At 54.4% G+C, this 24,473-nt stretch overlaps 1 protein-coding gene across 1 annotated transcript in view; it reads left to right on the forward strand.

Annotated features, from left to right (window-relative positions):
* OBSCN (obscurin, cytoskeletal calmodulin and titin-interacting RhoGEF) overlaps window positions 1-24,473 on the forward strand; it is a 312,151-nt gene that overhangs the window by 280,253 nt on the left and 7,425 nt on the right. The window contains 21 exon segments of the mRNA XM_042782023.1: window positions 1,832-1,999; window positions 2,351-2,453; window positions 2,883-3,012; window positions 4,239-4,347; window positions 14,259-14,264; window positions 14,541-14,732; window positions 15,317-15,331; window positions 17,294-17,375; window positions 17,656-17,780; window positions 18,350-18,462; window positions 18,678-18,846; window positions 18,998-19,079; window positions 19,159-19,359; window positions 20,370-20,430; window positions 20,952-21,029; window positions 21,299-21,471; window positions 21,688-21,714; window positions 22,362-22,514; window positions 22,618-22,663; window positions 23,175-23,252; window positions 23,655-24,468. Coding sequence (XP_042637957.1) covers window positions 1,832-1,999; window positions 2,351-2,453; window positions 2,883-3,012; window positions 4,239-4,347; window positions 14,259-14,264; window positions 14,541-14,732; window positions 15,317-15,331; window positions 17,294-17,375; window positions 17,656-17,780; window positions 18,350-18,462; window positions 18,678-18,846; window positions 18,998-19,079; window positions 19,159-19,359; window positions 20,370-20,430; window positions 20,952-21,029; window positions 21,299-21,471; window positions 21,688-21,714; window positions 22,362-22,514; window positions 22,618-22,663; window positions 23,175-23,252; window positions 23,655-24,468 — 2,925 coding nt within the window.

The raw sequence follows: 24,473 nt of genomic DNA on the forward strand, positions 1-24,473 counted from the left end.
TCTCTTAATCTCTTAGTAGGTTTTGATATGAGGGGGTTTAACTAAAGGAATCTTCCAAGGAGGCAGGATGGATTGTAAGAACATCTCTAGATTCCTTTGGGTGACTTTCATTCCCAAGTATGTCAGCTGTGTCAGCGTTACAGATTCAGCCTGGTGTAGTAAGAGCCCAAGTGTTAGTCTGTGCCTCACTGTGGTTCTCCGACAGGTGTTTGTCTGTGTCTGAGCCAGGACCCACTGCAAAACAGTCTGAGATGCTTTTCTGTCATCTCTGGACAAATCTAAGCCTGGTAGGACAGACACAGGAGAGGCTGAGCCATGAGATACCCAACTGCTGCCGTTTGTTCTTCCCAAGCATTTGGTGCCTGCCCCCCCACCCCGTCCCAAGTGAGCCTGTCAAAGTTCTAGCCCAGCTTCTGGTTTCTGTCCCTTCTTTTGAACTCAGTGTAGCTATGTGTTTCTGTGACTGTTCTAGAGAGGGTCAAAGCCTTTATCAGGCCCTGGGTGCGTTCCAGTATTTGTTGTTCAAATGGGGCTGATCTGAGGCTGACAGCAGATTGGCACCAAAGCCCCTGAATCTGAGGAGAGAACATTAACCAAGGCACAGTGAAAGTTTCTGTCTTTGATCCCCTTTTTAGTATTCTGATGGCAAGCACCTACAACAAAGTGCAGGGCCATTTATTGCCTATTTGGCCACACAGTGTAGTCAATGTCTGTCACCATTTCCCACAGACTTCCCTCAGGGCCTGCTTGAGTTCTCTGGGCCCTCTCATCTCTCTGACAGCAGCTCTTCTTGTCAAAAATTGTAAATCAGTAACTGAAAAGAGTCTGAGATTCTATCCCATTTTCAAGCTAGCAAGTTAGCTGCTAGCCATATCCAGACAAAAGACACAAGACCTATGGGTCGGAGACAAGGACTGCTTATCACAACAAAAAGCAGCCAGAGCAGCTCTTGCCTTGGTTGCCCACACTGAAATCCCCACTGGATGTGGCAACGAAGACCAGATGTTAACAGCGTGCAGTGGCTTGCCCCACAAAGAGAAACTCTGAATTGTAGGAGACCGTGAGTTTTAATGGTGCTGCAGGTACATCTGCCCATCCTTCCCTCCAGAGATAGAGGTTGTTTATTACCCTGGAATGTAAGCAAATATCTCCTAGGAAGGGAAGGAGAGGGCCTTATCGTTATTACCCTGGAACAGTTCCAAGGAGGGAGACATCTCTTGTGAAAGTCTCCTTATCCACATATTCTGAATTTGGCTATAAATGCCTTTGTTCAGAGGACTTGAATCATGCAGGTATGTGAGAAATCCATGGAGAAGGAATTTCTGACAGTGAGATGAGGACTAAGAATTGGCCACAGGATCAGCAGTGTGAATGTCCTTGGTGACCTTGATGAGAGGGGGTCAAGGTGAGAGGAAGTTAGTGGTGGAAAAAGCCAGATAGGAGTGGGTTTAAGAGAACTCTTGCCTTTTGCTAGTGACAAAATCAGGAAGCGACCTTCCTTTTCAGGAAGACCCCATTTTCCAGAGGTCACAGAGGTCTGGGGACAAGGAAAGTGTGGGTCTATGTAGCTTTTCCCTCCAGGGACTCAAGGTCAGACTGGAACGGTGAACACCAGGCAGGGTGCCCACAGCCTTCTCTCTGCTGGTCAGCCTCCCAAGCTGAGATGGGTTCTCTGGACACTTCTGCAACTTGCCCGGGGTGGTGGCCTCTGTCACTTCCACTCCCTATGGTCTCTGTTCTTGGTGGAAGAAACCTCCTTGGGTGTACTGTGCATTGGTGGGCCCTTGTCTGCCCCAACCCACTCTGTGACAGCCACATTCCTCCTCTCCAGATGGGAAAACAGTGGAGGTGGATCCTCACCATATCTTAATTGAAGACCCTGATGGCTCATGCGCCCTCATCTTGGACAATCTTACCGGCATGGACTCGGGCCAGTACATGTGCTTTGCATCGAGTGCTGCCGGCAATGCCAGCACCTTGGGGAAGATCCTGGTGCAAGGTGAGTCCAGGGAGGCCCACCTGCGGGCCACCATGGGGGATCCTTCTCTGTCTGCAGTTGGGCTGGAATCACTTCAGCTCCATCAACAACATTTTGGTCCCTTCTAATGAGTGGAGTGGATAGGTGAGGTTGGCAGGAGGAGCCAAAGAGTGTGGATGTGAAAGTCCACAAGATGGGGGTGGTGGCTCCAGATATCTGATCATGGTGTCATGAGGACTGGCAGAGCACTCATTGCTGCTGGGGCCTACTGAGGGGTCTGGGAAGACCCACGTTGGGGGGACCCTGGCCCTCAGCCTCCCTGCTCTGGTGCTGCCCTGCACCCTATCACCATGCCTTTCTCTTGGCCTGCAGTCCCCCCACGGTTTGTAAACAAAGTCCGCGCCACCCCTTTTGTGGAGGGAGAAGATGCTCAGTTCACCTGCACCATCGAAGGAGCCCCACATCCTCAGATCAGGTGGGGGACCCAGGGCAGCATCTGGGGGCAGTGGATGGGGAGTGGGCCTGTCTAGAACGAGGAAGTGTGCTACCCTGGTGAGGTGTGTCTTTCTACTAAATGTGGGTGTCCAGGGCCACAGGCTCATTCCAAACACTTGAGGACCTGCCCTGCTCTGAGGAGGACCTCAGCCCAGTCAGGAGTCAGGGCTTCTGGAAAGGCTGTACTCCTTAGAATACCCAGGGCATGCCTAGCTCTCTCTGTGTGTGTATGTGTGAGAGAGAGAGAGAGAGAGAGAAAGAGAGAGAGAGAGAGCGAGAGTGTAGGGGCTGGGTTTCTAGGCAAGAACATAGTTGAGCACAGATCTGGAAGGGGCATGCTATTCAAGGCACAGTGAGGAGGGAGTGGGCTGACCTGGCCTCATTGGGCCCCTCCTGACTTGAGTTCCAGGTGGTACAAGGATGGGGCTCTGCTGACCCCTGGCAGCAAGTATCGGATGCTCGGTGAACCCCGCAGTGGTATGCTGGTGCTGGAGATTCGAGCCGCCAGCAAGGAGGACCTGGGCTACTACGAGTGTGAGGTAAGTATGCCAGGAGGCAGTTGGAAGGCAGGGGCTAGAGGCCACACCTGGGCCCTCCACTTGCCTCAGGGGCTGGGAATTCTAGCTCCTCATCATTAGCCCTGCCCTCCAGGCACTGAGGCTCTGATGAAGAATCTGGGGGAACACCGAGTTCATCACCTCCCTGGGCCATGAACTCTCCCTGATCCAGCCTTTGCAGTGCTGCTCCTCCTGCTAGACATGCCCCACTCTTCCCACATCAGGCTGGGTGCCCCTGTTCCCTGAGCTGTTCTGCCACAATGCCCTTTGATTTCAAGGATATTACCTATTTTTTGGTTATTTTGGACCTGGGGCTCACTTCATATAGTTGATTCATTAGTTTAGAAATGTATTTTTAGCTACTCAAAGGAGCTCTGGTGGTGTAGTGCCTAAGACATTTGACCAGAAGTTTGGCAGTTCAAACCCACCAGCTGCTCCACAGAAGGAAGATGGGGCAATCTACTTCTGTAAAGATTTACTGCTTTGAAAACCCAAAGGGGGTCACTGTGAATAAGAATCAACTCATGGCAGTGAGTTTGGTTTGGTTTTGGTTTAAAGTTACTAAACAGCATAGATATATATCTCCTTGTGAGAATTCAAGCCTTTGGAGGCTATGTCAGGAGATGCATCTGGTTCTGGCCTGGGGGCTGCAGGCAATGGCAGGGTCAAGTCCTCCCTCAGTCTGTAGTGGCCATTGGCCCACAGTTGGCCTTGGCAAATGTGTCTTGACTGTGGACTAGATGGTCTGTCTTCCTCTTCCCTGGGCTCTCCCTGGTTGCCATCCTCTACAATAGGACTACTTGTGGGTGCTTGGGGTTGAACAGGGAGCCCGCCTTCCATGGCACTGTGGGGAAGGACAAGTAGAGTAAGGTAGCCACTATCTATATATGGCTATTCCCATTGTAAATTTAAATTAATAAACCTAAATTAAGCCAAATATTTACTTCCCAGATGCACAGTTCACATGCACTTATGGGAAAGCTGTGCATTGGACAGGCAGATAGACTTCCAGCCTCATGGGAACCTATTGAAGATGTGCTGGGTCCTTGTGGGGATGCAGTAGCTGGGTCTGTCCTTTGTGGGCTAGCCCATGTCCCCATGCTTCCCTCCTGGGCTCTGAGATGCTCACTGGAAAAGCTATGCTACAAAGGGGTGACCACGCCCCCTCATTTCCTCCCCTGCCTCTGAGCCATCTCTGCCCTCTGCAGCTGGTGAACCGGCTGGGCTCAGCACGTGGTGGTGCAGAGCTATACATGCAGAGCCCTGCAGTGCGGGCCCGTGAACAGCGCCATAGGGAGCACCTCGTTGCTGTGGAAGGTAAGTGCCATGAGGGATGGCTAGAGCTGGACCCTTACACTGAGACAGGGTATGCTACCATCGGCCAGGAGGCATATGTGGGCACACGTGGGTCACCAGAGGTTGACTCAGGAGCCCAGGGGCCTGGGCAGGAGCTGAAGGGTATCCCTGGGGTCTCTAAGCTCTGCTTACCATCTCTGGGTAAATAACAGGTATGCACAAAGGGCAGAGTCTGGGCCTCCTGGGGGTGATGGCAGGAGGTGTGAGGAACAGCAGGAAGGGACACTCAAATGCAAGGGGGAATTCCTGCTGAGTGCAGAAAGTGAAGTCGTGAGGTCCTGGCATGGACTCCCTTCTGGGTGTTGAGGGCCTTGATTGTCTGCTCCATGAAGGATGAGGCTGGCTGCGAAGCTGCCTCTCTGGCCTGGCTTGGTGCCATCCTCAGGGTTCTAGGAAGAAACTGAGCTGCAAAAGAAACAAGTGTGCTCCTAGGCAGTAAGTGAAGGGGATGAAATGCCACACTTCTTCACCCATACCATGGCTCCAAGGTCCCAACTGGGCTGAGCAGGGACCAAGTGCTGGCTGCTGGGAATGGGGAGAGGGCCACAGGCGTGTTTTCTGAACTTGCTCAGCCTAGTACAGGAGACTCACCTGTAAGGGGCCCCCTGGTCAGGTGATAAGCTTCCCATCCCTGGAGGTATACAAGCAGAGGTGGGACCGACATCTAAGGAACTGCAGCCCTAAAGTAGCATGTGTTTAAATACATGTCTTCAAAATCCTGAGTTTGATCCTGCAAGGGCCTTGGGGCACCCATGATACAATTCTTCCCAGGGCCCTGCCTGCACAGACCACACTGCCTGTGTGGACTTGGCTTTGGGTCCTTTGATGCCCTCCAAGTCCCTCGCAGAGACTCTTCCCTCCCTGGGCAGGGGTTCTTGTTCCATGCCCCACTGGAAGCAGCAGACCCTGGCAAGCCTTTCCTACTTGCAAGCACCCCCATGACTGAACTGTGCCCCTCAGGGCCCCAGTGACATCCGCCGATAAACCAGCATCACACAGACATACTTCTGCCACTGGCATTTCTGCCCCCAGTGCGTCTCTCATCTCTCTCACCATTCGGGGCGGTGTTCAGCTGGGACACCTGGTGGCCCCTCTCACCTGCGACCATAAGTGCGTCTACCACGAAGTCATTTGCCTTGTTACTGTAATTTTTTTTTCCTGTAAATATTCCATGGATGTGGGACAGGGAGAGGCCTCAGAGTTGGAGAGTTGGCCAGCATGGTGGCACTGGGCTGCCTGGCCACTGAGGAGCAGGCCTTGGGGCCTACCTGGCTGGACCTGATACTGGAGCCTCAGCATGGCCAGAAGGCCCTGAAGTCAGAGCTCCTGCTTCCTAACTCCTATGCTGCCGCTTAATCTTTAACCTGCCGGTTGAGCAGCCAGAGCAGGCCCTGGCTAGCCCTTTGGGGAAGCTTCCCCTTGCTTGTGACCTGCACTCGCGGGAGCCCTGCTTTGCACGGCTGCACCCCGCCTGTGGTTGTAAATACTCACTTGGGGTTGATAGCCGGTCAGGTGGCAGCTTAGGTACATGGACAAGGGTGCCCAGAAGTATAGCAGCCTCACTCTCCTGAGCAGCCCTCAAGGACTCCCTGGCCACCTTTTTTTCATGGAGGAAGCCCTGGGTTTACCCAAGAATCCACGCCAGAGGATCTGAAGGTGGTGAACAGGCTGGCTCTCTCTAGTCTAAATATATAGAGCATTTTGTCTGGATCCTGTTTTTTCTTCCCTTCATCTTATCTCCCTCCTCCAGGAGGAGGCTTACACACATCTACACACTCCTACACACACATGTATATGCATACACATGCACACACATATGCATACATGTACACACACAGCTATGCACATCTACATGTGTACATGCACACCCATGCTCACATATGTGCACATATCCTACACATATTTACATGTATACATGTGCACCCATGCCCACACATATGCACATGTCTGCACATGTACATACATATACATGTACATTCCTGCATACACATCTACATACATGCATGCACATACATGCATCCCTACATGCACATATACACATGTGCATGCAAATGCATACATGCACACACTTACCTAGACATATACCCATGTACCCCTACACACACATGTACATACACATACATGCATATACACAAATTGTAAATGGAACTCCCAAGTTCACATGCAGACAAACAGCTAATGTATTTCATTTCTGTGACCTTCACTGGAGACAAGTTTAAAATATACTTTCTTGTCTAAAGGAAAGCCTTTCACTATGTGGCAGTATAGCAAGTCAGAATACCTCCCAGACCAGAAGCCAAGAGGCTGTGTGCCTCAGGCCGTACCACTTGACTTGTGAGCCTTCCTTTCAGTTTCCCCCTCAAGGTGGTGAGAGGGACTGCTGAGATGTGAGTTTTAGCAGCCTGTGTTCTGCTCACTGTCCAGCTGGGCAAGGCTGAGTTGGGGCATCTCTGTGCCCAAGCTTGACCCTGCCTGGAAGCCACAGAGGAAGAGGCCTTGCGGTGGCAAGGAGTAGGTACTGCGTGGTTCCAGATGAGTCACACGCCACCTCTGGCTCTGGTAGCATAGTGCCTAAGGCACTTGACTGCTAACCAGAAGGCTGGAGGTTCAAACCCACCAGTCACTCCTCGGAATGACAATCTACTTCCATAGTGGTACCGCCTTGGAAACCCAAGGAAGGATCGCTATGAGTCGGGTCTGACTCAAGAGCACATAAAAACAACAACATCTGTCAAATAGGAATGGCCATCCCTAGCTCACTGTCACTGTGTCTGGGAGCTGGGAAAATAATAAGACACTTGAGTTTGTGGGGGTAAAGGTGCTCCTGTGGGAAGGCCTAGGTTGTCCTGCTTGATCAGAACTCAGAACCTCTAGGGCTGCTCCCAGCAGGACTTCTGAAGCCTCATGCCACAGAGTTCAGATGTACCACTTCCTGGACCCCAGACTCCCCCTCCCTTGGAGAGACACCTTTTTGCCTTTAGGATGTTTTGTAACACAAATCAGCCATCCTAGCCCCAGTGTGGCCACTGGCTCACCGTGCAGTCACAGCCATTCCTTCTCCTCTCTGAACCTCAGTTTCTATGTCTGAGAAGTGGGGCCGTGAGCCTCACAAATTCACAGGATTCCCTGGGCACATAAGCCAAAGGAAAAGCTGGGATTCCTGTGTGGGCAACCAAGACAGAGCCCTCACTCTCACCTCATCCACTTCAAGATCTTCAGGAACAGTTGGTCCCACCCTCACGTGGGACATGTTTTTGTCATATCTCCTCGTTCCCCAACCACTCAGGTTAGGCATAATCACCCTCATTTCAAAGATGAGGAAGCTGGGGTTCCACGCTGAGATAGTCTTCCCAGGGGCATCTGGGCAGGCAGTACTTGGAGCCAGAACTCTAGACTCTGGATCCAGTGCTCCTAAGTTGGGCAGGCTCTCAACCACTACACTGCCGTGACACTCACATAGTTCAGACCCCGAATGCTGGCTGATCTGTAACCCTCGCTGTTCCGACTGTTTTCTTTGTAGTCACTGAGCAGGAGACTAAAGTCCCCAAGAAAACCGTCATCATGTAAGTGCAGGCGTGTTGCTAACCTTCCTTCTGACTGCAGTGCCCCTTGCATGCCCGCTAACTCACCTGGACCTTGTCTGTGTGGCCCGGCTACTTGCTTGCCTGCCTGCCTGCCCACATGGCCTTTACCCACCATGCAGACTGCCGGCACCTTGCACATCTTCCCAGTGGATCTCCCTTCCTCTGGGACCTTGGCTACCTTTACACTTCACAGCCTTCTCTTTAAAGATCTCAGTGGCTCAACCATGGCTTTTACCCAGAGTCACACAGTTAACTGGGACGGGAAGATGCTACTGTCTATGGGCTAGAGCAAAATTCTTCTCTAGGATGTAGGGAAGTGTTGCCCAACAGAACTTTGTGATGATGGAGATTTTCTATATATATACACTGTTCAGCCAAATTTGGCTATTGAACATTTGAAATGTGCTTGGTGTGACTGAAGAAGTGAATTTTAAATTTTATTTAAAATTTATTAATTTGAATTTAATTTTGCTACTGGAGTGGATAGAGTAGCTCTAGGGCTCTTAGAAGTCTCCAAGCCCAATTCTTACATTGGTAATATGGGGAAATATGAGGTAATATAAGGAGCTCTGGTGGCATAGTGCCTAAGACACTTGACTGCTAACCAGAAGGCTAGTGGTTCAAATCCACCAGCCACTCCTCAGAAGGAAAATTGGTCAATCTACTTCCATAGTAGTACTGCCTGGGAAAAACCCAAGGAGGGGTCTCATAGAGGGGTCTCTATGAGTCAGATTCAACTTGATGGCAGTGAGGTTGTTTTTGTTTTTTTTTTTCTTTTTAAATGTAATATGAGGTTCAAAGAGGAGAGGAAACTTTCTCAGGGTGATTGAGGATTGGAGGGCAGTGAAGAACCCATTTCCCCAGTGCCACCCACTGTCCTTCAGTGACTTCAAGAGAAAGTCACACATGGTGTTAATGAAATAACCCAAGAGGATCTAGGTGAACCCACAAGAGGTAGGATGAGTTTTTACCTGGGAACTGTGGTAGGACCTCTAAGAGGTATATGCAGGTGGAGGTGTTTGAAAGAACTTGTAAAGTGAGGAAGCAGGAAAGGCTATGGTTTCCAAGGCCACATGACTAGGCCATTCCAGGATAGGGAGCCTCTTAGATTCTCTCAGGCCTATAACCCCCCAAAGGGGCCTGAAGTTTGCCATGTTGCTGGAGAATCCTGTCTTCAGCCAATTTGAGAAGATCCTAGGTTAAGCCTTCTTTGGACTTCTCCCCTTTTCCTCTCAAAGTAGGTCAATCTTATGATGTCACAATGCAAAAGATAGTGCTACCTGGGGTGGTAGTGAGCACCCATCCCTGAAAATATGTACCTGTGCCAGATTTAACCTATGAGAAAGGCATTATTATTATTTTAGGGATGTGAAATAGAGGATCGGAGATGAGGCTAGGCAGGCCCATCAGGTAGACTTCAGGGGAGACTTGTGCTCAGTGGGGAGCTGGATGAGGCAACTCATGAGGCACCCTGAATGCAGTCTTCTCTTGCTTTAGGGAGGGGACATCCCTCATCTACAAAAAAGAATGGATCCCCCCTCAGCCTGAGGAATGAACAAGGGTGATGGCTCATGCACAGCCTTCCCCAAGGGTGGACCACACAGGGAAGGGTACTGGGAAACCAAGAGGTACCAGAAGGGAAGAGAACTTGCAGAGAGACCTCTCCCACATAACCACTCCCCATGCTGTGCCAGTGCCCTGGGTGCTGTGGTGTGAGGCAGGAAGGCAGGCCCAAGGCTCTGATGGTCCATGTCTCTGAGCCTCAGCTTCCCCATCAGTTAAGGGGATATAACATTTCACCTTACTAGTGAGGGCTGAAAGAGGCAGGATCTATAATTGTCGTGTACCCGAAGGTGGCCATATGACTCTGCGCCCAGTCTTGGGAGTAATTACTCATGGCTATACCCCTAAATTAGACAAAAGCAAAACAGAAGAAGAAAGAGAGAGCCAATGCTTCAGTCACTACATGCATGCCAGACTCCTCTGCCTGAGCCCAAGGGGAAGTGCAGGGCCCAGGGCCCGGGAGAGTAGGGACCCTATGGTGCTCAACAGTGATGACTGGGCACTAAGCAGCAAAGGAAGGCCTGGGATAGTTCTGTCAGGTGTCTGACTCTGTGTCCCCAGGCAAGTTCCTGAACCTTCAGCCTCCTGGTCCACATTGGTACAAGGGAGCCAAACCTTCCTCCCAGGGCTGCTGTGAGGTCAGACAAGAGAGCTTGTAAAGCCCCTGACAAGCATCCGGCATGTATTGGTTTCCTTTCCATCTCCCTCTGCCTCTCCCACTGTATAAGAAACAGGGCCAGGAAGAGAAGGGGCTAGTTTGAGGTTACATAGCCCATGGTAGCTGAACCATATGCAGAGTAGGTGTCCAGCTCAGGGCTCCCCTTGAGGTCTTCCAGGTCTTCTGGGTCCTCTCTATCCCTGACACCCTAGACTCAGAGACATGGAGCATGGGCCACAGGTCCTTCAGGCCTAACTTAGCCCTCATTATGCTCCCTGGTCACTAGCTATCCAGCCTCCTTTGTGATCAAGGATTGCTGGGGTGCACAGGTACTGCCCTCTGTGAGCACAATGCCCACTGAGTGGGACAGGATGAGGAGGGTCCCGTGGTTGTGTTTGTGTACTCCCAGGCTCTTTCTTTAGTTTCTCCCCCCTTCAGTCTCTAGCCTGGCCTCGGCCACTCTCCACCAGCTCTGCAAAAGGTGACAGCTGAGAACATATGGGGGAAACTGGTTGGGTCTGGAGTTTGGAGACACCTGTGTATAGAGCATGGGCTTCACCAGGGCTCATGAGACTTGCACACCAGAGCCTGAGGTTGACCCAACAAGACTTTTTGCTTTGCTTCTTTAGCTCTTTGGCTAGAGTTCTGCAGGTTGGGCCCAAGTGCATGTGTAGGAGTTTATTTGTGTAATCTTACCTCTCATTGATATAGTCATGTACTAACCTAGCCTGCCATGCCAGCCCTGCATGTGTTGATGGCTCAGGGATTGGGTAAGGCTGCCATGTCTCTGTGCCAATGCCTCTCGGACCCTCTCCCCCCAGAGAGGAGACCATCACCACCGTGGTGAAGAGCCCCCGTGGCCGGCGACGGTCCCCCAGCAAGTCTCCTTCTCGATCACCTTCCCGCCGCTCTGCCAGCCCACCAAGGCTGGTCATGTTGACCCCTGAGCTGCGGTACCCACCAGGGGCTGGCCAGCCCCCCAGACCTGAGGTGGAAGCAGGTCGGAAGCATACTGTCCCAACACTGTATGTGACAGAGGTTGAGGCCCCCTCTCCAGCCCCGTCTGGGGGTCCTGAGCCCCAGCCCAAGTGGGTGGAGGTCGAGGAGACCATAGAGGTTCGTGTGAAGAAGACAGGCACCAGGGGCACATCTCCAGCCAGAGAGACAGCAGCCAGCTCGGCAGGGCTGGTCTTCACACTGCCCACCCTGGCATCCGGAGGGGACCCCAACACCAACAACTCCAACAACAAGCTGCTGGCCCAGGAGTCGCAGGCTCAGGGCACAGCTGGGGGGCTGTGGCCAAGGCCAGAGTCCCCACCTGTGGTCTGTGTAGGTGAGCCCTTTGTTTTCTGTGTGGACACTGGAGGTAATGTGAACTGGACTGTTCCTGGCACAGGCAGCCCCAAGCTGGAGACTGAAGCCCCCTATGAGCTACCCCCTCCTTGGACTGCTGAAGAGAGGCCAGAGGTCCCACTCGAGGGTGAGAGCGCAGGGGAGGAGGGAGAAGCAGGAGACATTTGTGTGGTTGAGGAGCCCCAGGACACTTCAGGCTTCTGGGGACGGGATCCCAAGATTCTCACACACCGTGGTCACCCACTGACCTTGGCTGACCTTGAAGACTATGTGCCCCATGAAGGGGAGACATTTGGCTGTGGTGGCTCTGTACCCACCACCTCTAGCGACAGCCCACCCTGTGAGGTTTCTGTGCTCCAGACTGAGATCAGCGAGCCCACTGTGGGACAGCCCATTCTGCTGCCTGTGGGCCATCCACCTGGTTCCCGTGGCCCACCTAGCTTCTTCAGCCATGCCCCTCAACCTCGTGCCTGTGAGCTGCCTCTGTTGGAGGCCCAGGCCCAGGACCTGGCTGGAGTCTCCTTCTCCATGCAGGAGGCCTGGCCAGGGAACACATCCTTCTGCACCCAGGTCCAGCACACTGTAGACAGTGGCCAGAGCAGCTTCAAAACAGAAGTTTCTACCCAGAGAGTCAGCTTTGGGACAGTGGGTGAGACAGTCACCCTGCACATCTGCCCAGAGGGAGGTGAGGCCTCTACTCCCTCCCAGAGCTGAAGTTATGGACATCGGGGGCTCTGGCAGCTGGGGTTTGGAACAAGGGATGCGGCTCTGTAGGAATCGAAGAACTGGACATCCAGGATCTGCTGTCTGAGCCAGCCTCATCCTCACAGGCAGCCACAGTGCACGTTCCCATCCCCTTGCTGCATCATTCCGCAGGACAACAGGGAGAGGGGTTGGCCTGGCATCCTCAGACCCTGCCCTGCACCAGCACCAGGCCCTGAGAGCTCCCAGACTCACCTTAGATGCTGGACTCAGGAGAGGCTAGGAAACCAGGACCCTCCTCTTCTCTTCAACAATGACGATGAGACTTGAGCTACCCTGGCCCTTTCTACCTCACAGGCCTTGACTTTCACCTGAACTGATGTGCAAGGGTCTGCAAACTCTGAATGTGCAGGAGAGTAGCCCCTTGAGAGGCCTACAAGCCAGCAGGAGAAGGCTGGGCCCACATGACTTGCTCTCCTGGGGCCTTGCTCTGGAGGGTCCTACCCCTCCCCTAGTCTGTAAGGAGCCCCATAAGCCAGACTGGAGGGCTTAGTCTTCCTCCAGGAGCCAAGTCTTATGGATGAATATTTTTCTCAGCCTCCAGGGCCTGAGTGGCACTCTCTCTGCAGGGGTGGGCATGTGGGTCTGTGTAGCGGGAGAGGACTGGGTAAGAAGCAGCTGCCTATTGACTTTGAATAAACTGGTTACTTCTACTTCCTTTGCTCTGTTCCTTCTAACTTCTCAGCCCAGCTGTCCCTGTCCCAGCTGTTCCAGTGACTTGAGCAGGTGGGGGACTTCTGGCCCCTGTTTCTGCATCATGGGGCTGGGTCCCAGTAGCACTGGCTGTGGGACTAGAGGGCTTGCCTCAGGTATCTCACCTGCCCTTTGTCAGCACCTGTCAGGCTGATGAGACTCTCAGCCTCACCTTACACCTGGCAGTTCTTCCCTTGTCCCATTGTGATCCTCAAGGCTCTAAAAGGTCAGGTCACACACTGGGAAAGAGGCAGACATCCTGGCTTGTGCCCAGGAGTGCATTAAGATTCTAGTCCAACTTGTACACTGTAGCTCACTGACCATGACTTATCACAGGGCCACATGGGGTAACTACCACAGCTCAGTCCTCATAATGGTCATTCACAGACTGCCACCAGACGTTTTCAACCATTCTGCACAGCAGGCCACTTTCAAGACAGGGTTGTCTGTGAAGCGAGACCCTCTCTCATTACTTCTTGCCCTATCATCACCAGACATGGAAACCCCCCAGAGCCCAAATCAGTGAGTTGGTGAGGAGACAACTGAGGCCCTTCCCAGAATAAAGGATTAGTGTAACATGGAAGGCACCCAGGGGTCAAGTGCTCCACAGGGCCACCTCCCAGATGAAAGACACATGAGAATGAAGGGTGGAGCATTGTGGGTGGGAGAGGGCTACAGGCAGATCTGAAAGAGCCCAGATCCTGCTTGGAACTGGGTGTATAGTGTGAGGCAGGATATGGCTGGAGGCAGGCCCTGGCCAGTGAGGGGAAGAAGTAGACTCCACTCATACGCCAGGAGCAGTATGTGAGGCTAGGAGGTTGAGTGAAGGATGCAGGTGGCGGGAAGATTGTATATAGAGAAGAAAATGGGTGTCGGGGCAGGGCAAGGGCTGCCCCTGTGAGAAGGACATGGCGTTATGTCTCAGGAAAGGCCATAGCAGCCACTATGCCACCCCATAGCCCCTGGCCCTTAATTCTGCATCATGGAATTGGGTCCCACTGTGTCCCCCTGGGCTGTGCAGCTCAGCACCTGGATCTGGAGTCAGTCTCTGGAGTTACTTGTGGTGGCGCAGAATGAGGGGTGGACTGTTGTCCAAAGCCTGGCTGCTCACTGGAGGAGCAGATGTCTCCCCCTGGAACCTGGGCACCATCTTGGACCATGATGTCTTAAGGGATGCCATGTGCTACACTTACAGGGGACTGAGGTTGCAGCTGGGCACACAGTGTGGCAGTCACCTCTGCCCAGGCTGTCAGTCAGAGAAGACAGCTGCCCAGAGTGGCATCTATCCCTAGGACTTATCTCCCAGGCCCTTCTTTCTCTCTCAAAGACCTCTGTTCCAGGCAGTCCCCCTGAGGCCATAAAAGAGTAAGTGGGACTTGAGGAGTGGATGGGCAGGACCCAGGCAGTCTCAAGGACTGTGAACACACCCGGATGGGTCTCTGGGTTAGTCTGTCCCACCACTCACTTCCTCCGTGCTAACCAGGCCTCTTCTGCAGATGCTGCTGGCCCAACCCCAGCTGGCCTGGAGGACTCTGTCCGAGCATCCCTGGAGCGAGCTGACCAGGAGATCCAGTTGGCCCTGCGGAAACTAGGAGTCCCTGAGGCACCAGGCTCCTCTGCAGGGGGCCATGGTCCTGGCAGCCCCCTGCTCACAGGCCCCACACCTAAGGGGGAGCCCACACTACAGAAGGCCAGCCTCTCACCCCCAGGCTCAGGAGCCATGGATGCATCTGGTGAGGCCCTGCTCTGCCTGCATCCTGCTTCCCGGTCCCTGCTGCCTCCTCTGTGCTGCCGCTGACATGGCACACTCACCATAGGGGCCATCCTATGGGCATGAAGTACACAACCCTCAGGATTCCCAATATGGAATCCTAGCAGCACCAGGCGCTAAGGGCTCTGGGCAGCCCACCCCTTGCTTGGTCTTAGTTTCCTCTTCTGTAAAACGAGGCATCAGGGTATATTTTTGAGGTTCTTCCATCTGGAACATCTGTCCCAGGGAGCCAGATCCTCCCATGGTCAGAGGAACCTTAGTGAGTATGTAAGGAGAGGGGTGGGCAGACTACTCAGCTAGGGATTATGCTATGTTTCCCCACTGTCTCCTGGCTCTAAGGGTCTCAGACAACCCTTTGCATATGGGGGCTCTCCTGTTATGGAGCATTTTAGGAAATTTTTCCCAAGCTGACAATGGTGCATATAAGGAAACTGAGGCCCCAAATGTAAAGAGCCCTGCTAGAGACCCCTCTGCCTGATGGTGGGATTGGAGCCAGGTGACAACCTTGCTTCCAGGTAGGAGCTGTGGGGATTATGAGAGTCAGAGCAGCCCCACCTGGTGGTCAGCATCAGGACTAGGTGATACCAGAGCTGCCTGGGGCTGTTGTAAGGCCAGAGTATTGGTCAGAATCAGGCCCAGCCCTGACCTTCAGATCCCTTCTATCTCCTCCTCTCCCCTCCTCCATTCCCCACTCCCTCCCTGTCTGTCTGTCTGTCAGTCTGTTTCCCACCTCTGGATGTTGTCCCTTACATGTTCTGTCTAGTCCTTGCCCTTCTACTTACTCAGCCTCTGTCATCTTTTCCTAAATGCTAACACCCTAACAGAGCTGTCTGCCTCTTCCTCTATATCTGGTAACTCCCTTAAAGCATCCCCAAATGCAACCTGTGCTCACACTCTATGAGGCCACATTGCCTTTTTGGTGAGGTCCCTACAGGGAGTCCCACTTTGTCTGAGAAACTATCTCCATGAGGAGATAGGCAGGTATGGCCATGCCCTGCAGTGGGAGGAGGGTTGGGCTGAGGGCAGGTCGGGTGCTGAGACTGGGTCAGACCTCAAGGGTGTGATGTCTCCTCCCCAAAGGACAGAAGGGCTTCCCCCATGACTTCTAAGCTCATCTGTCCTGAGCCCAAGCTGGACCTCTATGCTCCATGCTGCCTCCTCAGTCCTCCAGGGCCTAGGGCCAGGGATGTCCCCTAGCAGTGTTGTAGTGGGATAGACAGGGCAACCACATCGCAGCTCCCTGGCCCACCTGTTTACAGACTGCCTGCCTCAGGCCCAGTTCTGCAGGCTTCCCCTTGCAAGACATGTCTATCACAGCACTCGTTTTGGTGGGATGGGCCCAACACAGAGCCTGACCAAAGAGAGGGGCTGTCTTAGGCAAGACTTCAGCTTCCTTTTAGTTTTCTTGTTTGTGACTACCACATGTACTAACGCAGGTGTGTGTCAGAGGCAGCAGGTTGTGGGAGGAGCAGACATCTTGGGCAAGGGTGGTCAGGAGACAGAACTGTATGCACAGGCACCATCCCTGGCACCTCACCTCCATCCCCTCCCTTCACAGTGGGGCTTTTGGGATTTTGGATGGAGGTCTTCTCTCGCCTTCACTGATGCACGTAGGCTTAGCTGCCCCACTCCATGACCCTAGCCTTGCTCAAGGTCTGGGGACACTGCAGCACAGACATGGCAGAGACTACATGTTGTTCAGACTGTTCTGGTAGCTTAAGGTTGCTGTTACCAGCCTCAATTGATGCTGTACCCCCTGTGGGTTCCCCCTACAACCTAAGAGGTCCCCTGTCCTTTCCCACCTCAGCATTACTTCACATCCACACTCAAGCCCTGCGAGGGTTTCCCACCAGCTCCAATACCTCTGGGCCTACCCTATTCGATAGGCTTGTGATCAGCTCTGTCCTCGTTTGTGCAGCCTGTTGCATGCTTCTGTGATGCACCTCTTTCTTGAGCTGTGTGTGCCAGGGTGCAGGGTGGGTGGCCTGCCTGGTCCTGAAAGCAGAGCAGGCCCAGCTAGCAGAAGCCAGGTGAGGCTCCTTGGCAGGTACCCTGAGCTGCGGGCTCTGAGTATCTGTGGTAGACACCCAGCCTTGTCCTATGCAAGTCACTTATTTATTCATTCATCAAAGACCTAGGAGCTCTTGGTGCTGAACACAGTAGCACCTCATCTGTGTGGCCTGGGTCTTGGCAGCCCACCCTCCTGCGGCAGAGGGCTGAGGGAACACACACAGTCACTGTATGTTTGGAGGGTAGGGGCTGCTATAGGCCTGTTCTTGAGCAGTTGGGGCCTGTAGCAGGGACATCAGGGTTTGGCCCCAGGCTAAGTCAGGGACCCTCCTCATCCTTGCCCTAGAACCTGGTGCCCCTGGAGCATGCCATGTGCCTCTGTCCCTACCTCTACCCTAGCCTGAGGTGGTACGTGCCCACCCTCTCTGGCCCATACCTTCCAGTCCCACTAAGGTTGTGCCTCACTTGGTGCCTTGTTCCCACCAGCCAAGGTGCACAGTGAGCCCCAGACAGTGGCACAGCCCCTCCCTGGTGTAGGCCTGGAAAAGGAGATGGCAGCAGGTGCTGAGGCCCAGGAACGGACTATCCCCATTAGGTAACTACCCTTACTGTGTGGATGGGTCACATGGTGGGTAGCAAATAGTGTGGCCTCCTGTCTCTAAAGGGACATGCTATGGGAAAGGCAGACCCACCCACCCTACCTACAGGGCCCTGGGCCTGAGGGGTATACAGCATGCTGCTTGCTGGCCCCCACTCTGAGCCTGAAGGCAGGGCAGGGAGGAGAGGCTGCCCTCTTGGGTGAGTGGGCTGCTTGGAGAGCCCACTCCTCACCAGGGTGGGCAGAGGGCTCACAGACACTACCCTTGTGACCACAGGATAGAAGGTGTGGCCTGGCCTGGGGCAGGGGCAGCAGAGCCACTCTGGGACGCCCACAGCCACGTGTTCATGGAGACCACCCACAGGACCTATGTGTACCAGGCCAGCGACACTGGTGTCACAAGTATGGGGGATGGGCCCAGTGGGGTGGCATCTATGCTTGAGCCCATGCTATGGGATCTTTGCACGGAGGGGCTGAACAACCTTCCAGTGTTTCCCAGCGTGGGGCTTCCCCATTGTAGACTGGGGTTTGTGGGGGCCCTCTGTACCTGGCCCATCACTGGGTAGCCAGAGCCTTCTGCTGTGACCAGGAGGCTACAAACAACTTGACTGTCAATGGGGCCATTTTCCTGACAGCCCAAAGTTAGCATATCCTGTGTACATTGACCTCACTAGTCTCCTGATCTTGGACTAGTTTACACCAAAGCAGGAGAGAGTCAGTGGTTAGATGGAAGGAAGGACTTTCTGATTGTCAGAGGTCTCAGCAGAGTCAGAAAGAGGTAATTCTGCACTTGGGAAGTAAATGGGCCTCTGTTGAGTAGGGTGTATCTCAGGGCTGAACTGACCCCTGCGGGCACTAGGACACCTGACATGGTAATTACAGCACACAGTAGGTGCTCAGTGAGTCCACACACTGGGTGGGCTGTGTTGGGATCCTAGAGCCCTGGACTCACAGGCTTCCTCCCGGTCCAGGGCCTCCATCCATGCAGGTCACCATTGAGGACGTGCAGGCACCAAGAGGTGGCATGGCTCAGTTTCAGGCCATAATTGAAGGCACCCCCCAGCCCACAGTGACCTGGTACAAGGTAGGGAAGGGATTCCTGGGTTCTGGGGGTGGTCTCTCAACCCTTCATCCAGCATTTCTCTCTCTGGGCTCTCTCTGCATCAGACAGTAGAGGAACTCTCAATGCCATGCAGCAAGCATTGGGAGCTCTACTTGAGTGAGGAAGGGTGAGAGTGGGGGCCGGGGCTCAGGGTCCCTGGGGTGGGCTGCTGGCCACCCTGACTCCTGAGCCTCCAGGACAACACCCTGCTGGAGGACAGTGCCCGGCTTAGCCAGCAGCAAGATGGGACCACATATTCTCTGGTGCTGCGGGATGTGGCCCAGCACGATGCTGGCATCTACACCTGTCTGGCTCGCAATGCCAGTGGCGAGGTGCTGTGCAAGGCAGAGCTGCTGGTTCTTGGTGGTGAGTCAGACCAACCCCACCATGTATACTGTCTGGGAAGGGTATGCATGTGAGGGTGAGTAGGACCAGCCCGACAATTCCGCAGAGTTGGGAGGCAGAGACCAGGCCTTCATGTCTGCCCGCACAGACAATCCCCTTGCCTTGTCTGTAGGAGAAAGTGAGCCAGAATCAGAGAGGCAAAGTGGCCGGAGGAAACTGCACTCTTTCTATGAGGTCCATGAGGAGATAGGCAGGTATGGCCATGCCCTGCGGTGGGAGGAGGGTTGGGCTGAGCGCCAACACAGGCATCCACCTTGAGCTCCCTCTGCTTAGGGGCGTTTTTGGCTTTGTGAAGAGAGTGCAGCACAAGGGGAACAAGATGAGTTGCGCTGCCAAGTTCATCCCCCTGCGAAGTAAGACGCGGGCTCTGGCATACCGGGAGCGGGACCTTCTTGCCATGTTGAACCACCCACTCATCACCAAGCTGCTGGACCAGTTTGAGACCCGGAAGACCTTGATCCTTGTCATGGAGCTGTATCCTGCCCTTGAGCCCTGGAGGGTGGGGAAGGCACATGTCAGCACAGGCAGGGTGCCACAAGGTTAAATGAGGTTCAGCCACTGTTCTGCAGGAGTTATGTGTGCTTCTGGCCTCTCTGGTTCCAGCCTGGGTGTGCAGCAGGAAGCCCGTTGTCCCTGAATCCTACCCCCATCACCCCCCAACCTTAGACCTCATGAGTCTGTGGGCCACAACTTGGGTGGGGCTCTACAGGGTGGTTTTTCTCCTCCACATGGAGTCCACTGGGGCTACTTATTGGTGTTCAGCTGGTAGCTAGGCTGGTCAGGAGGGTCCAAGATGACTTCAGTCCCTGTCTTGGTGAGGACAGCTAGCAGGCTGGGCTAGCCAGACCTGTCTCCCTCTCTGTGTTGCCTCTCTAGTACTTCCTACAAGACATTCCTACTCCAAGGGCTTGGGTTCTAGAGTTAGGAGTGGACACTGTCAGACTCATAGGGCCTGACAGCTTGTGCTTTGTGCCTAACTTCCTCCATATTTCTTATCCAGGTTCAAGGAAGGGTACATACACTCTCATCCTTAACCCACCACCCTGGGTTGGGCCCCATCCACATACAACCACAGCAGTGCCAACATTGCTAAGGCTCTGTCTGAAGTTCTCTGAGCATCATGTGAGCTCACCAGCCTGTCAGCTGCCAGCCCCTACCTGGTCCTTCACAGAGCATCCTCTACCCAAGAGGTGGTACCGAGCTGGGTTCCACTTCCTTAGTGTCCCTAAGTAGTCCTAGTCCCCAGCTTGGCCTGTAGCCCTTCCCTTAAGGCTAGCTGCTCTCTGGGGTCCTGTGGAGTTCTTCCTACTCTCCTTGTTCCCTGAGCTCTATCCTCCCCAGCAAAGCCCCTGCTGACCCCCTCAGACCATGAGGTCTGCAGTCTGTACCACAAGATAAGCCTACTTGTGGTCCTGTTGCCTTGCTGGGAATCTGGTGTCTAGGGGCAGGCTCTGGGCCCAAAACTCTCCTTGACTGGGGCTCAGGTGTTCATCAGAAGAGCTGCTGGATCGCCTTTTCAAGAAGAGTGTGGTGACAGAAGCTGAGGTGACCCTCCCACTTGCTCTGATCACCTGTCACTACAAACATAACACTACCTCAGCCTTAGACCTGTGGCCCCCAGTCCACACCTGAGGCAAAGCATTCCCCAACTCAAAGGCATTCTGTTGCTCCCCAGGGCCTGAAGGGCTGTTGCAGTTCCTCAGCCAGGCTGTCAAAACTTTCCTACTCCCAGGCTGCACCTCTTCCCGCTTCTAGACCACATCTGAGCCAGGCTTTTTACCTTCCTATGACCCTGACTTTGCTCAGGCTGTTCTTATCCTGAGAGCACATGCAAACCCTCCCCATGTCCCAGGACCCAAGTTGCACTTGGGCCCCACTTGAGCCTGAGCACACAAAATCTATGGTGGCATCACACCTATGGGACTTGTCCTAGGCTTTGAGGTCTGGAGGGGAGAAGTGAGGGGGCTGTTTAATGTTGGAGAAGCCACAGAGAGAAGTGCTGGAAGTGAAGTGGGAGGACGGGAGGCTGAGACCAGCTCTCACCTGAGCACGATGCTTCCCCACAGGTGAAGATCTACATCCAGCAGCTGGTGGAGGGGCTGCAGTACCTGCACGCCAGTGGCATCCTCCACCTGGACATAAAGGTGCTTGGTCCCTGACAAGTCTTAGGTGCCCCTTCCAGTCTCCCTGACAAGCTTGCTAACCTCTGGGGGTGGGAGGTCACTGCCTTTTCCCAGCCCTGCAGGTTGAGTGTGGCTCTGACCAAGAGAAGCTCTCCCCAAACTGTATAAAACCAGCCCCTGGGCTCCTGCCATCCCCACAGGCCTCGCAGTCACTGGGTAAAGGCTTCTCAGGCCTCAAGTGCCCTCTTGCTGGCCTGGCCCCCTACTTACTCCCCCAACTCTACTGACAGCCTGCCAACATCCTGATGGTACACCCTGCTCGAGAGGACATCAAAATCTGCGACTTTGGCTTTGCTCAAAAAGTCACCCCATCAGAGCCACAGTACAGCAAGTACGGCTCCCCAGAGTTTGTGCCACCCGAGGTCATTGAGCAGACTCCTGTGAGCGAGGGTTCTGATATCTGGTGAGTAGGGCCCAGGCTGGATAAGCTTTCCATCCCTGAGGATCCAAAGCTCCCATCATCATCATCCTCACCCCACTCTTCTGTGCCAGAGCTGGAACACCTAAATTCTCCTTTCTGAACCCACCCACGGCTCCCACTCTTCCTGCACACTACCTCAGCCCCTGTTGTTTGCAGGCCAGGCCTGGGTGACTCATTTTGTGGTTTTCTTTCACACAGGGCCATGGGAGTCATCTCCTACCTCAGGTAAGCATCCTTGGTGTCATCCCAAAAGCTGAACCCAGACCTGTCCCTACCAGGCCCACTGGAGCCTTGCCCATGCAATCTAGCTTCCCAAATTAGAGACCCTGAGACCTTGAGCTGGCTGCTATCTTGGGAACAGACAGTCATACCAACCCTGATAAGAAGTTCCTGCTGAAATTTTCTCACAGTACCCTGTCATCAGAAGCAGCTCTGCCAGGTCACAGGGCAGAAAACCATGATGTGCTTTCCCAAAGGGGTTCTAGGGTGACTTGTCCAGAAGTCACTCATAACAGTTACTGCTGCCCTGAGCCCCTCTGCTAGTATAGACTGAGGTCTGGATCTCCACTGCAGGCTGAGTCCTGATCCTCATCTTCACCCCCCAGTGAGCCCTAATCCTCACCCCAGGCTAAGCCTTGATCCTTCTTTTAAGCTGAATCTGAACCTCTCTGGGCAAATGCGAGACACTTGCTGGCATTCTTGGGGGTTGGATGAGAGTAATGCTAAGAGCTCCTCCCCAGTCAGAGTTGAGGCCCCTGGCCTCCAACAACTCTGCCTGAGAGACTCAGCACTCACTGGCCAAGCGATCTTTCCCCCATGGACCCAGGAATCCAGATCATGTGTGAGGGACAGAACCCCTCTCTGCCTTTTAGCCTGACCTGTTCATCACCATTTGCGGGTGAGAGTGACCGTGCGACTCTGCTGAATGTTCAGGAGGGACGGGTGTCATGGAGCAGCCCTGTGGCTGCCCACCTCAGTGAGGATGCCAAGGACTTTATCAAAGCCACCCTGCAGAGGGCTCCACAGTAAGTGTCCTGTCCTCCCACTGCCCGGGCATCCTGCTTGGTCCTACCCTGAGACCAGCTGACCCCACCCTGGTCTGACCCCCATGCCTGTCTCTCACCCTAGGGCCCGGCCCAGTGCTTCCCAGTGCCTCGCCCACCCTTGGTTCCAGGTGAGTAGACTGAGCTTGCCAGGCCTGGCAGACAGGCTTGCTCAGCCCTTCATTGTTCAAAGAAGGAAACAGATCATGAGAGGCTGAGGCCCTGCCTGGGGTACATTAGCCACAGAATTTTGACTGGTGCCCAGAGGACTTACCTCCACCAGATTGGTGTAGGAGCTGCTGGGACATTCAGACTGGGGCAGAGGGCTTTAGTGCCCCCACACACCCCACACCCAGCATGACTGGATCAGGGAGGCAGGCTCAAGGTTCTCCATGGATCCTCCTTTGGGACTATTTTGGAAGCCCTAGTCAGGGAAGGGGCATGGAACTGCCTAACAGCTGGCCTCTGACTAACCCTATCCACCTATATGTGACTCTAAGGCTAGGGCTTGGTTTGATCAGCCGCCCTGCCCCAGCTGGTCTTCCATCCCTGGAGGGGCCCTGACCAGGGTTTTTGGGCTCAGTGCCCACAGCTAGGTACCAGGTCCCTCTAGATACCAGCCCTTCCCTTCCTTGCCTATAGAAGTCCTTGCCTGCAGAAGAAGCCCACTTCATCAACACCAAGCAGCTCAAGTTTCTACTGGCTCGGAGCCGCTGGCAGGTGGGTAGTGCCTGCTGCCATGCTGAGGAGGGGCTTTAAGGTGCTGTGAGGCTACTAGGGGAGAGCCAGACTCAAGGCTACCTGTGGTCCAGCAAGATCCCTTGAGGCTGCTTCCAGGCTGCTGAGCTGGGGATATATGCCAAGTGCTGGGACTAGAGCATGTAGCTGGGTATCTTTCCTCCAGGTCTTGCAGCACAGGGCATAGGACAGGCCCAGAGCACTCAGGGAGGAGGAAGGATGGTGGTGGGTGGCACGTGCACACATCACAGCCACAGAGGGGCAGAAAAACAGAGGCCAGGTGGAAAGGACAGGAGGGGCATGGGAAGGGTGCCTGGCATTCCCCACTCTGCCCCTGGCCCAAGTGGAGCCTTGAACACTGACATCCCTTCTGCTGCTCCTCAGCGTTCCCTAATGTGCTACAAGTCCATCCTGGTGATGCGTTCCATCCCCGAGCTACTCCAGGGCCCTCCCGACAGCCCATCCCTTGGAGTCTCCAGGCACCTGCTCCGAGATGCCAGTGGCTCTTCCAGCAGCTCTTCTTCAGACAACGAGATTGCCCCATATGCCCGGGCCAAGTCTCTGCCACCCTCCCCAGTGACCCACTCCCCACTCCTGCACCCCAGGGGCTTCCTGCGGCCTTCAGCCAGCCTGCCTGAGGAAGCTGAGGTCTGTGTGGCCCCCGCAGCCCCCTCTGCTCCTACAGTGTCACCTGTGTCCCCAGAGGGCCAAGAAGTGGCCGCCGGGGCCCAAGGTGCAGTGCCAATGGCTGGCCCAGGCTCTGTGCCTCGCCACAGCGTCATCCGAAGCCTGTTCTACCAGCAGGCGGGGGAAGGCTCCGAGCGTGTGTGCCCGCCCTCAGCCCTGGGCAGCAGGAAGCACCTAGCAAGGGCCCGGCGGCACCTGCTGAAGGGCGGCTACATTGCAAGGGCGCTGCCTGGCCTGCGTGAGCCCTTGCTGGAGCACCGTGCACTAGAAGAGGAAGCTGCCAGGGAGGAGCAGGCTGCCCTTTTGACCAAAGCACCCTCTTTTGAGACAGCCCTGAGGCTGCCTGGCTCTATGGCCCGTATGGCCCCTGGCCGCAGCCACTCCCTGGACCAGGACCGGCCCCGTACCACCAGCCCCTTCCCTGAGGAGCCAGAGAAGTCACCTGAGGCCTGTTCTGAGGGGCAGTGTGCCCACCCAGCATCTTGGGGACTTGGGGCAGTCTCAGAGGACAGCTCT

Source organism: Orycteropus afer, unplaced genomic scaffold (assembly GCF_000298275.1).
Source record: "Orycteropus afer afer isolate SDZICR_OR568_19922 unplaced genomic scaffold, OryAfe1.0 scaffold00219, whole genome shotgun sequence".
Lineage (NCBI taxonomy): Eukaryota > Metazoa > Chordata > Mammalia > Tubulidentata > Orycteropodidae > Orycteropus > Orycteropus afer.